General features: G+C 48.3%; 1 protein-coding gene across 1 annotated transcript in view; it reads left to right on the top strand.

The window, feature by feature from the left end:
- CHMP4B (charged multivesicular body protein 4B) overlaps positions 1 to 13,697 on the top strand; it is a 47,521-nt gene extending 33,824 nt beyond the window's left edge. Inside the window, exons 2-5 of the mRNA XM_027078582.1 lie at positions 8,041 to 8,218; positions 9,933 to 10,047; positions 11,102 to 11,228; positions 12,828 to 13,697. Of these exons, the coding sequence (XP_026934383.1) occupies positions 8,041 to 8,218; positions 9,933 to 10,047; positions 11,102 to 11,228; positions 12,828 to 12,892 (485 nt within the window). The 3' untranslated portion in view covers positions 12,893 to 13,697. The remainder of the gene's footprint in view (positions 1 to 8,040; positions 8,219 to 9,932; positions 10,048 to 11,101; positions 11,229 to 12,827) is intronic.
- Positions 13,698 to 14,068: the final 371 nt, after the last annotated feature.

Here is a 14,068-nt window from a genome sequence, read left to right as displayed (position 1 = left end):
ATTCTAAGGCTTTGGCAGGATGAGACCCTCTTTTCCACAGGTGACACTGAGTGACGATGAACACAAAATCGACTTTGGGCATTTTGGTTTTGGAGACCTTTCTGTAGGTTCCTAGCACCTTTATACAAGGTAGAGAAATGAGAGCCCAGTCCTGACCCCGCCTTCTGAAACTACAGGCAGGATCAGCAGCACCCATTCTGGGGAGAGTCCTCTGGAACCAGACAGACCAGCACCTCTTTTCCGTTCGTTTTTCTTCTAAATGGGGACTTAGGAGAGCATATCAGGTAGCTTTCTGGTTCTTCGATGTGTTAGCGTGAGCTTTTATTTTATTTTATTTTAATTTATTTTTGGCTGCGTTGGGTCTTCATTGCTGTGCGCGGGCTTTCTCTAGTTGCGGCGAGCGGGGGCTACTCTTTGTTGCGGTGCGTGGGCTTCTCATCGTGGTGGCTTCTCTTTTTGCAGAGCAGGGGCTCTAGGCGCGTGGGCTTCAGTAGTTGTGGCTCGCGGGCTCTAGAGCGAAGGCTCAGTAGTTGTGGTGCACAGGCTTAGTTGCTCCGCGGCATGTGGGATCTTCCCGGACCAGGGATTGAACCCGTGTTCCCTGCATTGGCAGGCGGATTCTTTTTTTTTTTTTTGCAGTACGCGGGCCTCTCACTGTTGTGGCCTCTCCCGTTGTGGAGCACTGGCTCCGGACGCGCAGGCTCAGCGGCCATGGCTCACGGGCCTAGCCGCTCCACGGCATGTGGGATCCTCCCAGACCGGGGCGCGAACCCGTGTCCCCTGCATCGGCAGGCGGACTCTCAACCACTGTGCCACCAGGGAAGTCCCAGCGTGAGCTTTTAAATGGGGTTTGCAAAAGGCAGAGTTTATGATTGGATGAAAGAGCATTAGGACACTGTTTTCCTTATGCCAGGGGAGCTGCTGATTTATTTATAGCGACTTAATTTGGAGGTAACAGAGTTGAGGTGGCAGAAAGAGCCCTGGGCTGCAGACCTGGGTTCTAGTCCTGATTCTTCCTCTAACTCACTGTGGGATCCTTGCAGGCCGTGTCACCTTTTCTGGGCATCATTTTTTCTCTGTTTCTAATGAGATGGGTTGGCCTTTGGGATCTCCGAGAATCCTTCAAGCCCCCTCTGCCTTTGATGCCAAGATTGTAACTCTCATTTGGTCAGGGTTTGGCAGGACATCCAGTGCCATGTGGTGCAGGGATGCTTACTGATAACCGTCCCTGCAGGAGGATGGGTTTCTTTGACATTGGTGGTGAACTTTGTAGTTTTGACTTTAGGTCTTTTCTTGCCCATACACAGGGCAGATGACAGGTGACCCCAGCAAAGTGACTAGTGGCTTGAGGGCCAGGTGTGGTTCTCCTGGCTGAGGGTACACTGAACATCTGAGGTTTATTCATGGTCACAGTGAGCAAGGAGCATCTGACTGATTGCTGGAGGTGGGCAAAGCAGGGCTCCCTCAGCTTCACCGGCTCCCTGCCTGCCAGTAGCTCTGCTGTGACCAAGCCACTGAAGGTTCTTCCGAATTCTCACTTAGCGTTGCATTTGTGGGTAAGTATCCCCTGGAGTGTGTTTGTGTTTTCTATGTAGTTCATGCTGAGTGTGGGAAAGAACCAGTGCTCTCCTCCTCTCCCAGCCCTTGGACCTTCTGCTGCATGAATTCAGATGTAGAATCTTGAGTCTTTGAAAGGACTCTAGACATCATCATTCATTCAGTGAGAGGATATTACTGGACCCTCCTTCTCCCCAATGCCTGAATCTCAATGTATTAGTCATTAGTGTACAGTTATGAGATCTTAGCATCTGTTGAGATGCCCTGGGCTAATGGCCTCTATTCTGAATGCCCCCAGATCAGGGCAGGCAAACTTGCCCTCCTCAGCAACTCTAAAAAGATAAGTCTTAAGTCTGCCTTTGCCGAGGAAAAAGGAATGTCCTACCTAGTTGTACCGAACTGATGCATTCTTTGAAAATGGTTTCTGTACCAGTCACTAACAGATGCCTTGCAGAAGGAGTTTCTGATCCTGGGTGAATGTCTTTTCCACTGGTCTCTCTGCTTCTTAGGGTATCTCTTCTGTATTTTTTCTTCAAATAGCTGTTTAGAGTTTCTAATGAAGCAACTGTCTGGAGACCAATGTTTATTTCAACATGGTTGGAGTTGTTTTTGCTTCAGCTTTCAGAGCCAATAAAGCTGGTTATTAGATTCTGTAATTGCTGCTGTAATTACTCTCTTGGAACCAGCAAAGGCATAATTAAATATGGAGATTCCAAGGACTATTTTTTTCCATCTAAAAGCAACCTTTTAAACTTCTTTTGGCCTGGGGTAGATTTCAGTTGTTAAAGCATTGTGTTTATTAATGATACGGCGAGGGCGGGGCGGGGTGGGGGGGCGGGGTGGGGGGGGCAGGGTTCTTTGGCAGAAAAGGGATTTATTTGAGCACCTTCTTTGAATATTTGGTTTAGATGAACTCCTTGTTAACCCAGTACTTGTTTTTATTTTTTTCCATTCCCCCCCCACCAATATATATCTTATTATATAAGATAATAATAATCTTATTATTGAGATATAATTGACATATAACATTATATTATTTTTAGGTATATAGTTTAATGATTTAATGTGTGTATATATTGTGAAATGATTATCAAAATACATTCAGTTAACATGCATCACCTCACATGATTACATTTTTTTAAAACCTTGTATTGAGAACTAAGTACTTGTTTTTTTAAACCAACCATGAGGAATTTAGAGAAGTATAAGGCAAGATACTAAGAGCTAGCACATATTTATGAAAAACATTGGGTCTGGCCCTTTTGGCTTTGGCTATATGTAGAAGCAAATTTTTGTGGTCAGCAATAAGATTGGGATGGAGGCTGTTTTACTTGAAGTGGAACGGTCTGCAGGAAGAGAGGCATTTTTACTCATTTAGCTTGCCCTAAGTTATACTTCACCAGTGTGCCACATGTTTGTAAGATACGGGGTGGTTCAAGTGCTCTGAATATTTATGTTTACACATATTTTCGCAGCCCAAAGGCTGACCCCATGTCAAATTTCAAGATTACTCTACTCATGAACCATGTATGGAAAGGGGGAAACGAATCACTTACCCTTTCACTTTGGGGTTCTCAACTAGCTGAAAAATACACACAGGATTTAGATTGGGGTAAACAAATGGACTGTCTCTGCCAGAAGCCGTCCTGGAGAGTTCACTGCGAGGAGGGGAAGAGACCGTGTGAACCCTGCAGGCAGGAAGGGGAGACCTAGAGGGCCAGGCTGTTCACTCAGGACTTTTCCTCCCCTCAGACAGGGCACACCTCGTGGCGAGGATACAGGGGGAAGGGTGGGCCCTTGTAAAAGTTCCTGTTTTATGGACCAGGACGAATGCAGGGAAAGAATGCTGCCCAATGACTGTTTTAGCCAGTGTTTCAATGACATGTTATCTTTTCTCCATTGAGTAAGAGGTACACAGGAGGTAAAATATGGGTGTACCCCACATGAGGGACCCTGCAGAGTATATGAAAAACTTAAAAAACAGGTGAAATTGGAGATTCAGTTTAATATATATTAAGCACTTGCTGGGTACCAGTCATTGTGTTGGATGATGGTTTGTAAAGATGAATAATACAAACATTATTTCATTCATGGGGGACTCTTGCTTACCTCCCTGGTATGTTTGGGTGTTTGTTTCCAGATAATTTATTGCTTGGGGGATTTTAGCAGTGGGGTGTAGAGCAGAGAAATGCCAGATTGCCATGCAAGGAGTCACTGCCAGTTGAAAATGTATTCGAGCAAAAGTTAAAGCTGTTCTAAACCTATGATGTTAACAGGCAAGGAATGGTTTTAAAAATCAGAACATAGCTAACTGTATAAAATCAAGGCTCCCACTACACTCAGGACACTGAGAAGCAAGGCAAATGTCATCTTGTTGTTTGTTCTTGAGAACTGTCCCAGTGTCACTTGCCATCATCCTGAGCCCGTGTGGGAAGAGCAGAGGCCTGGGGGTTTATACAGACTAGTGGTTGAGGCTTCCCCTCTTCTCATAACAGCAGAATGAGCCACTCCACCTTTCTTTTCTTTTTTTTTTTTAAATTTATTTATTTTATGTATTTACTTTTGACTGAGTTGGGTCTTGGTTGCTGCTCGAGGGCTTTCTCTAGTTGTGGCTAGCGGGGGCTACTCTTCGTTGCAGTATGCAGGCTTCTCATTGCAGTGGCTCCTCTTGTTGCGGAGCATGGGCTCTAGACGCATGGACTTCAGGAGTTGCGGTGCGTGGGCTCAGTTAGTTGTGGCTCTCGGGCTCTAGAGTGCAGGCTTAGTAGTTGTGGCACACGGGTTTAGTTGCTCTGCGGCATGTGGGATCTTCCCAGACCAGGGCTCGAACCTGTGTCCTCTGCATTGGCAGGCGGATTCTTAACCACTGTGCCACCAGGGAAGTCCCCACTCCACCTTTCTGATCCCCAGTCTTGTTGGTGTGGATCTGGGATCTGTGCCCTTGGACCATGCGGGAGGATTGAATGAGGAGGCGGGCAGGACTGCAGCAGCCGCCCTGCTTGCTTATCATTGCAGCCGGCGCTCATAACACCTATTGAATCTTGACTGGTGAACAAGTTGTTAGAGGCTGGGCTATGCTGTGAGTGATGGGGGAGGCTGAGGAGGACCTGGGAAAGGGGTACATGTGGGACATGGGCCTCAGAAGGCTTGAGAATCACTTGTTGATTAGGGTGTGTCTAAGTTGGTTTCTGTGGAAAAGCAACACAGTATCCGCGAAGCCAGGAGGAAGCAGCCCCAGGCCCTGAGCATTTGTATACCAGGACTCTCCCCAGATGCCTTCCATCTGCTATGATGGTCAAATGGCAAAGGGATTCGGAACTGGTCCTGGGGCTCCCGGAACCAGGCTTGTGGCGAGAATCCCAGTCCCTTGCCTCCCGCAGGGCCTTGCAGGCTACATTAAACCACGTGGAGGCTTTGTCCTGTGGGCAGAGGAGCTGTTGCGGGTTCTTAAGCAAAGGAATGGCATGATTGGATATGTACTCCCTCTTCTGTGATCCCACAGTTCCCTGGACGCTCCCTGCTGCACTGGATGGTGCCTCCAGGGCAGGGTCCTGTCTTTTTCATTCATTGGGAGGCATAACAGTTAGTATGGCAGCCCATGGACTTTGGAGTTCCATACCTGGCTTAATCCCCTCTCTGCTGCCTACCACCTGGTAACCTGAGTTCCAGAACCTCTCTGAACCTGTTTCCTCATCTGCTAAAAAGGGTAGTCATTTCTACCTTAAAGGGTTGCTGTTGTGAGGTACTTACTTGGCAAGCATGGCTTAGTACTAGCAGAAGGTGAAGATGTTCAGTAAAGGGTCTTGGGGACCCCTGGGTGTGACTGCAGGTTGGATTTTTTGAAGTCATAGGCCATCTGGCCATTCATACCAGAATGAGGGAGATAACAGGTTGAATGGCTTTTCAGCTTTTAGAGGCACATTTCATTGTTCTTCAGATTTTTAGCAGTGTTTCTTTAGCCTGCTTTATCCTTTGGCTGGAGGAATTTTCCTGGTGGTTTTTGTCTGCTGCTTTTATTTTTAAATTTTTATTTATTTATTTATTTATGGCTGCATCAGGTCTTCATTGCTGCATGCGAGCTTTCTCAAGTTGTGGCGAGCAGGGGCTACTCTTCGTTGTGGTGCACGGGCTTCATGGGCTTCTCATTGCGGTGGCTTCTCTTGTTGCGGGGCACGGGCTCTAGGCGCACGGGCTTCAGTAGTTGTGGCATGCGGGCTTCAGTAGTTGTGGCTTGTGGGCTCTAGAGTGCAGGCTCAGTAGTTGTGGCACATGGACTTCGTTGCTCTGTGGCATGTGGGATCTTCCCAGCCCAGGGCTCGAACCCGTGTACCCTGCATTCAGGGCAGGCGGATTCTTAACCACTGCACCACCAGGGAAGCCCTTGTCTGCTGCTTTTAAAGGAACTATGGACTGCTTACATGCAAGCCAAGGCCCTGTTTCCTTGGCAAATGGTTCTCAGGGTGCTATCCTAGGCTAACAGGGAGCTTTAGTGGAAGGAGTACGGGACCTATTCAGGTGACATATGGAGAAACCACAGCCCTCTTGGGGAGGTGATTGCCTGTTGCCTACAGCCTGCAGGAGGTGGCTTTGGTATGGAGCTGGGGGGGCACGAGTGCATGGTTGCATATGTGTCTACATATGTATGTGAGGCTAGTGCTGTCCAGGCCAAGGCAGGTGCCGGCAGCCCATTCCTCTGCTTGATTCTGTGCAGCGCCTCCTTCCTGGCTTCGCTGCCCAGCTAGATGTGTGCTAAAGATGCTTTTCAGTGTAAAGAGGGGAACTAAAATAGTAAGGGGAGGGAAGCCTGGGTTTTGAGTCGGGAGGTGTGGTTTGGCCCTTGCTCTGCTACCAAGTCATCTTGATCAAATTGCTTGCCCTGACTGAACCTTGAAACAAGATTGTCTCCTATAGCCTTAACACACCAGGAGGCTGAGAGTGATGATGGCATTGATTTGACCAAATGGTCAGACTCTAGATTAGTCCCTGACAGGGAGTTCTGTCTTTATTTCACTTGTGCTGTTTTCTGTGATAGGGAACGCTATAGTTATCATCTTCAGGCATGGGGCTTTTTGCTTTTGTTGAATACATTTCCAGAAAGAAATTACTGGGGCAGAGGGCAGAAACAATATTATGGCTGTTGCTGTGTGTTGCCATGTTACTTTTCAGAAACATTATAACAATTTACAGTGGCCGGCTGTAATATAGCATTTTAACTATAGCATTATAGCATGTAAGATAGCATTTTAACCCCAAATGACCCAGTATTTGCTATAGTCGTTATTTATTATTTTGTAATTTAGTTGACATAAAATGATACTTTAAAGCTGCTTTGGGCTTCCCTGGTGGCGCAGTTGTTGAGAATCGGCCTGCCAATGCAGGGGACACGGGTTTGAGCCCTGGTCTGGGAAGATCCCACATGCCACGGAGCAACTAGGCCCTTGAGCCACAACTACTGAGCCTGCGCTCTAGAGCCTGTGCTCCGCAACAAGAGAGGCCACGATAGTGAGAGGCCCGCGCACCGCAATGAAAAGTGGCCCCCGCTTGCCGCAACTAGAGAAAGCCCTCGCACAGAAACGAAGACCCAACACAGCCAAAAATAAAAATTAATTAATTAAAAAAAAAGATACTTTACCTTAGCAATGACTTCTGAGGACTTAAAAAAAAAGCTGCTTTATAATAGTTAGAGCTGCTGGTTTTTTGGGTGTGCACTATGTTTAATGTTGTGCTAAGTGTTTCTGTTATGTTATCTCATTCACAGTGAACCTATCAGGGAGGCTAAGTAGCTCACTAAGTCTGAGAGCTGGGGTTTGAACCTAAGGCAATTTGACTTCAAAGCACATTCTTTTTCTGGGTGTCCTCCATGCTTTGATTTGTGTGTGTGCGGTTACCAAAGTGTGTGAACTTTTGCTTATGTGCCTGGCTCCATTTTGAAGTCTGTGAATTTTGTATAATTTTCTGCTTTTTACAATTTACTTTTCGCTGCGTTGGGTCTTCGTTGCTGCGCATGGGCCTTCTCCAGTTGGGGCGAGCAGGGGCTACTCTTTGTTGCGGTGCGCGGGCTTCTCATTGTGGTGGCTTCTCTTGTTGCAGAGCATGGGCTCTAGGCACGTGGGCTTCAGTAGTTACAGTATGCGGGCTCAGTAGTTGCGGCACGTGGGCCCTAGAGTACATGGGCTTCAGTAGTTGTGGTGCGTGGGCTTAGTTGCTCTGTGGCATGTGGGATCTTCCCGGACCAGGGATCGAACCCATGTCCCCTGCATTGGCAGGCGGATTCTTAACCACTGTGCCACCAAGGAAGTCCCTAGTATAGTTTCCTTAGAAAATTGAATGTGCTTTTCGTGTAGGAGAGATTATTAGCCCTCTGTTACAGTGGAAGCAGAAGCTGAAGTGCACCCATCACAGTTAGGGGGAAGACTCAGTGAACTCTAGGACACTGCCCTGTATCTGGGCTCTCTGAAACCCTGTTTTCTTCCCCCTGTGCAGCTGCCCTCCAGGCACTGAAGCGCAAGAAGAGGTATGAAAAGCAGCTGGCACAGATCGACGGCACACTGTCAACCATCGAGTTCCAGCGAGAGGCCCTGGAGAATGCTAACACCAACACCGAGGTGCTCAAGAACATGGGCTATGCCGCCAAAGCCATGAAGGCTGCCCACGACAACATGTACGTGGCCACCCACTGGTGGAGGGGGGCACGCATGTGGAAGGGCAGTGCTGGCCCTGGAGTGCCTCAATCCCGGGCCATGGCCTTGGGCAGACCCCATGACTTATCCATTCAAGCACCTGAGTTTGTTTTAATTTGCATTCTTTTTTGGAACTCCTTTTAAAATGGTTTATGTGCCCTGCTGCCCTCGGAAGCAGATCTCATGGAATGAAACAGTGTTTTCTGAGTAATTCAGGGTTATTGGGATGAATATAGAGTTTCAAGCTGGAAAGGTCCTTAGAAGTTTCTCTCACCCAAGCCTCTGATCATCAAGGTGGGGAAGTTTGTCCCAGGGAGGGGAGATGACTTGCCTTGGGTTTGTGTATACTTGGATAGAACTGGGATTAGAATCAATGCCCGTGACTTTCGCCTCATGCTGTCAGGGGTCCTGAAAAATGTGGTACATTTGAGGGCTTTAACTCCCTCTCTTCTTAGGTCTGTTTCTGATGGAATTTTCTGCCTCCCCCCTTGCTCTTGGGCTTTGGCTATCATGTTGACAGTGTTCTTGACCTCAGCATTCCTTCCTTTATGTGGCTACTTCTCATATACAGTGGCCGAAGAAACTAGATAACCGAGCTTGTTATATTTGTAATTAAAGGCCAGGGTAACACTAGGCTCCAGATGAGGGCCTCTCCCAAACAGAACAAAATTCTGCATTTGTTTTAGTGCTTGAACTTGGCATTGTATATTTGGGGGTGCTTGGAGCACTTTTTTGCTTCCTTTGGGTACTCAGCCACGCTGTAGAACAGGGACTGGCCAAATGCAGCCTGTGGGCCTGCTGCCAGTTTTTGTAAATAAAATTTTATTGAAACACAGTTGTGTCCATTAATACATATTGTCTGTGGCTGCTTTTGTGGCACGTGGCAGGGTTGAATTTTTGTGACAGATCGTATGGCCCACAAATTCTAAAATATTTACTGTTTGGCCCTTTACAGAAAAAGTTTGCTGATCCCTGTTCTAGAAGTGTGGGATTGCAGGAAAAGTAGCCTTGAAATAACTGAGCTATCGTCTGAGGGGATGTTCACTGGACTGAGCCTCCTGAGTGAGGTCCATGTCTGCTTCGTGTCCATGTTCTCCAAGATGCCTGGCGCACAGCACGTCTCAGTGAATACTGTGCATGCCTTGAAGTATACATGTGTATATTATATTGATTAATTGTAAGTTTATATGATTGACAGTGTTATAGAAAATAATTCTGCATTGTTTGCTTTTCCTTTGGGGCCTAGTAGAGGAGCCATGAGTGGATCTGTGTAGACGGGAAGGGCCTGTCAAATGGCGTGGCTCTGTTTTATGATTGTGATTTTACCTCCCCCGGTGCAGAGTTGCCCTTGAGCTTGAAGAGCTACTGGCCCAGGAGTTCAAGTCCCATGGTCTCATCCAACGTGTTTACCAGCTTGCATGAGAGACCCTGACAATGGCACCTAACTTTGCCAAGCCTTATTTCCTTAGGGTGTTGGACTAGGCGATGTCTAAGGATGCTTCCATCTTCTTGGTTCTGTGATCCTCTATTTTAAAGAGGAGGAGGAAGACAAAGACAAAAAAGGAATTCCTCAGAGGGAGTAATTGTGGGGCTGGGGCTGGGCAGCAGACTGCGGGGAGCGGGGCTTCTGCTTCTGCCTCACAGGCCCTCTTTACACAGACTGTCCAACATGACATCTGTCTGTTTCATTTAAAGGGACATCGATAAAGTTGATGAGTTAATGCAGGACATTGCTGACCAGCAGGAACTTGCAGAAGAGATTTCAACAGCTATTTCAAAGCCTGTAGGGTTTGGAGAAGAGTTTGACGAGGTGAGTGGTTTCATGCAGATCACACAGGTTTCACAAATGATTCCTGGGCTGCCTCTGATGTGCTCTTGAAGCCTCTCTGGCAGGGAATATGTGGTTTGGAAGTCACCAGTTCTCGTCCCTCCAGAGACTTGAACATAGACAGGGCATGGTATTAACCCTCCCTAATTCTGGGTTTTGAGGGCTGCTTTCACTGTTTGGGGAGCTTAGGTGGAGTAAAGGAGCCTTTGTTGGGACCCCTCAGCAGACTTCAGGTCAATATTGGTTTCAACAGGTAGTTACCTGCACCTTTCCGTGGTGAGTCCTGGGCTCAGAGCTGGGGCAGCTGAGGTCACCATGCCCTGGAGAAGTTTACAGGATTTGCCCTCAGACAACTCTGATGTGAGATAAAGGTGAAGCCAAGGAAGGAACATTTACACCTGATCCCCCCTGAAGGATGGGTCTGGAACTTGGCCACCTACCAACTTCTGCTGTGGCAATTAGAACGTTGGGTCTCTTAGGTTTTTAAAATACAGTTACAGGCCCTGTACCTCATTCTGCCTTAGATTTGAGTGCACTGAAGGTCAGGCTCTCTTCATCAAACCTAATTCTTTGTGCTGATTCCCACTGTATAGCTGAGGAAACAGCCTGTGGCTCTTACCCTTGGCTCCCAGCACCAGGCTTTTCATGTTTTCAGATTGGAGTTTGATGGACTAGTCAAGTTCGTTTCAATTCAGCAGACATTCCTTAACATTCACTCAGTGCGCCCAGTTCTGAGATAAGGAAATGGGAATGATAAAATACAGTCCCTTTCCTCAGGATGCTCACAGCCTGGTGCAGGGGCCCCAGACGTAGACAGCAATAATAGCTCATAGTGTGTTACGTTCACCAGTGGAAGTATGTTTAGGATGTTTGAGTCACAGAGTGTGGACCTGGAGTTCATCTCCCCTCTGACCTTCTCAGAGGGGCTGTGGGGCTTTTAAAAAATGAGCCATCCCCTGAGCCATCAGCTAAGAGGTACCACTGGAGGGGCTGGGATTCCAAGGTTGTCTCTCATTTTTGTGTTTGCTTTTACCAGGATGAGCTCATGGCAGAATTAGAAGAACTAGAACAGGAGGAACTAGACAAGAATTTGCTGGAAATCAGTGGACCGGAAACAGTCCCTCTACCAAATGTTCCTTCTATATCCCTACCATCAAAACCCAGTGAGTACTTTTAGCCACAGTCATGACATACCCGTGACCCATGTGGTGGGTAGTCTTGTGGTTGGTTGGCTTCAGCTTGGGTCCTGAGTTGCCCAGAGTTGAGAACCAGATAGGATCTGTTGTGACAGCCCTAAAGACAGTGTCACCTGCTCTTTCCTAGTTTCTCTGTAGAGCAGGGTTTCTTCACCTTGGCACTGTTGACTAGCCAGACCATTCTTCGGGTGGGGACTGGGAGGGGGCCCTGTCCTGTGCTCTGTGGATCTCTAGCCGCACCCATGGCCTCCACCCACTAGATGCCAGTAGCATCCCCCTCCCCAAGTTTTTTTTTTTTTTTTTTTTTAAGAATTAATATATATTTTTTAATAGTGTTTATTTATTTTTACTTGTTGACAGTTCGCTTTATTTATTTATTTTTATGGCTGTGTTGGGTCTTCGTTTCTGTGCGAGGGCTTTCTCTAGTTGTGGCAAGCAGGGGCCACTCTTCATCGCAGTGCGCGGGCCTCTCACTATCGCGGCGTCTCTTGTTGCGGAGCACAGGCTCCAGATGCGCAGGCTCAGTAATTGTGGCTCACGGGCCTAGTTGCTCCACGGTGTGTGGGATCCTCCCAGACCAGGGCTTGAACCCGTGTCCCCTGCATTGGCAGGCGGACTCTCAACCACTGCGCCACCAGGGAAGCCCCCTCCCCAAGTTTTGACAACCAAAAATGTCACCGGAGTTTGCCAGATGTTGGGGAGTGGGGCGGGTCACAGCCAGTTGAGAACCATTATTGTAGAGTTACTTTCCCTGTGCCACCAAACAAGGGGAGAGTTTGACAGCTCTTGCTCCCCGTCTAGTATCCTGTACTGTGCACACCTGTAAAAGCCGGGGCCTCAGAGGTTGCCACGGTAGGAAGGAAACAGCTTTGGCTTTTTTAGAAACCTGGTTCTATAAAACCTTCACTTCCTTCTTCCTTGCCCGCGCCTCCCGCCGCCCCACACTGTTTCACCCTTGGGTAGAAGTTTTCCACACAGAACTTCTAGAAAAGGTGAAGCTGCTTGATTTGGCATGGAGAGAGAGGCCAGGGAGCGGGGTGTGACCAGGCTGTGTCACCTCACTCTCCCACAGATCAAGGGGAAGTGGCCCCTCTAGTCGAGTCAGCTGCCCGGGGTGGGGTGTGGGCAGAGGGGGTCCGGAGGCCGTCCAGCAAGCTGCCGGCAGCGTATGGAGGTGGCTTAAGCCCTTGAGGTGGAAGGGGGTGGCGGGCGGGGATTAGAGCTCTTCCGGGGTTCTTCCCTCTCGCCCCCACCTTGCATGCTCTGGGGCTGAGGCCATGCATGGAGCCTGATGGACTCTCAGTGTAGAGTCCTCCCCGCTTTGTCTGGCTCTGGTGTGGGGGGAGGGGAGGTGCTGGGGAAAGTGTGCCTGGTTATCTGGAGTTGTATGTTGCAGCTTTTAGGCACAGAGAAGCAGTCTGTTGATAGCCTGGAGATGAGGCTGGCTGCAGGGGCGGGGCTGTTTTGTAGACACCATGTAGCGCAGCCCTGGCATCCAGCCAGAGTGTGTGGCGAACACTGCAGCCAGCCTTCCTAAACTAAACAGCTTTTCCTCTCTTCACACAGCCAAGAAGAAGGAAGAGGAAGACGACGACATGAAGGAATTGGAGAACTGGGCTGGATCCATGTAACTGGTCCAGCGCGGGCTGGGCCCAGACAGACTCTGGTGGCCTGCAAGGCGGGCAGGCGTGTGCGTGTGTGGGGCAGGCAGGCCGTGGTGCAGGCAGGTTCCATCGCTCTCGAATCTCCCTCCAAAGCAGTAGGGCTGCATCACTGCTCACTCTGCATAGCATGGTCTGCACCCAGCGGTACGGGTTGGGGGGAGGGGGGTGGGGGGCTGGGAGGTGCCTGCTGTTTATAATGTTGAATTTCTGTAAAATAAACTGTATTTGCAAATCCAACATTGAGCTTCTGGACTACGCTAACTCCACTGATGAACCTCAATGGAAAGGGTCGACCGTTTGCAGTTGAAATGATCTGAAAATGTAGCCTCTGTCCTTTTATGTCAGCTGACTTGTCGCACATCTCTTTGTAAGACTCGTATGGTACTGGCAGAAGAATCATTTTTTTAAAGCCATAGGCTTTTCCTCGTCCTTGGTTGTAATAATGTATCTGATTTTCATTTCCTCAAGAGCTGTATTTCTGTCCATCATGTGTGTACTGGCCCCTGTGTTTCCCACCCTGGCCCACTCCTCTCTCCCACTCGCCTGGTCTTTTTGGAGTTTGTGACACTGATTTGAAATGGATGGTGTTCTTTTGAGAGCGTGTGAGATTGTTAGAGTTAAATTCCAGCTATACATTTTTCTAACATAGCTCTAAGGTCCTTGTTGCTGTTTGTGATAACTGAGAGATAACTCATTGGAAACATGTGCATACATTTATATTCAGATGAAGTTATGGTTTGCACCATCTATTAAATATCTCGATTAATTTTCATACTTTGCCATTGTGTTTAATCATTCTGTCGTTTGCTTTGGGAGTTGGCCCTTTCCAGGCCAGCGTCGTATCCAGTGGCGTCTGTAGAAACATGGAAGACTTGAGCATGATGTGTATCAACAATTTGAACCAAGAGCAGAGCGTGTCTTACTAGAAATGTGTTTAGGTTCCAGAAGCCATGGATCTGTGACCTTCACCTTGCTTGGGGACCCTCTGGGCACAGTTCAGGAGTGAGTTTGTTCTTGTGTGGCTCCAGGGTCTTCCCTAGTTCTCCGTCCGCATCCGTGGGCAATGCCAGCAGGACAACAGACCCTCCACCTGTTGGAAACATTGGTGTGCCCACTGACTAGGCCCATCTGGTGCCTTTCCTG

The sequence above is a fragment of the Aethalodelphis obliquidens genome, unplaced genomic scaffold (genome assembly GCF_003676395.1).
Source record: "Aethalodelphis obliquidens isolate GAN/ISIS:26980383/991018 unplaced genomic scaffold, ASM367639v1 scaffold42, whole genome shotgun sequence".
NCBI lineage: Eukaryota > Metazoa > Chordata > Mammalia > Artiodactyla > Delphinidae > Aethalodelphis > Aethalodelphis obliquidens.
Note: the sequence above shows the minus strand (reverse complement) of the source record. Positions and strands in the feature narration are given on the sequence as shown.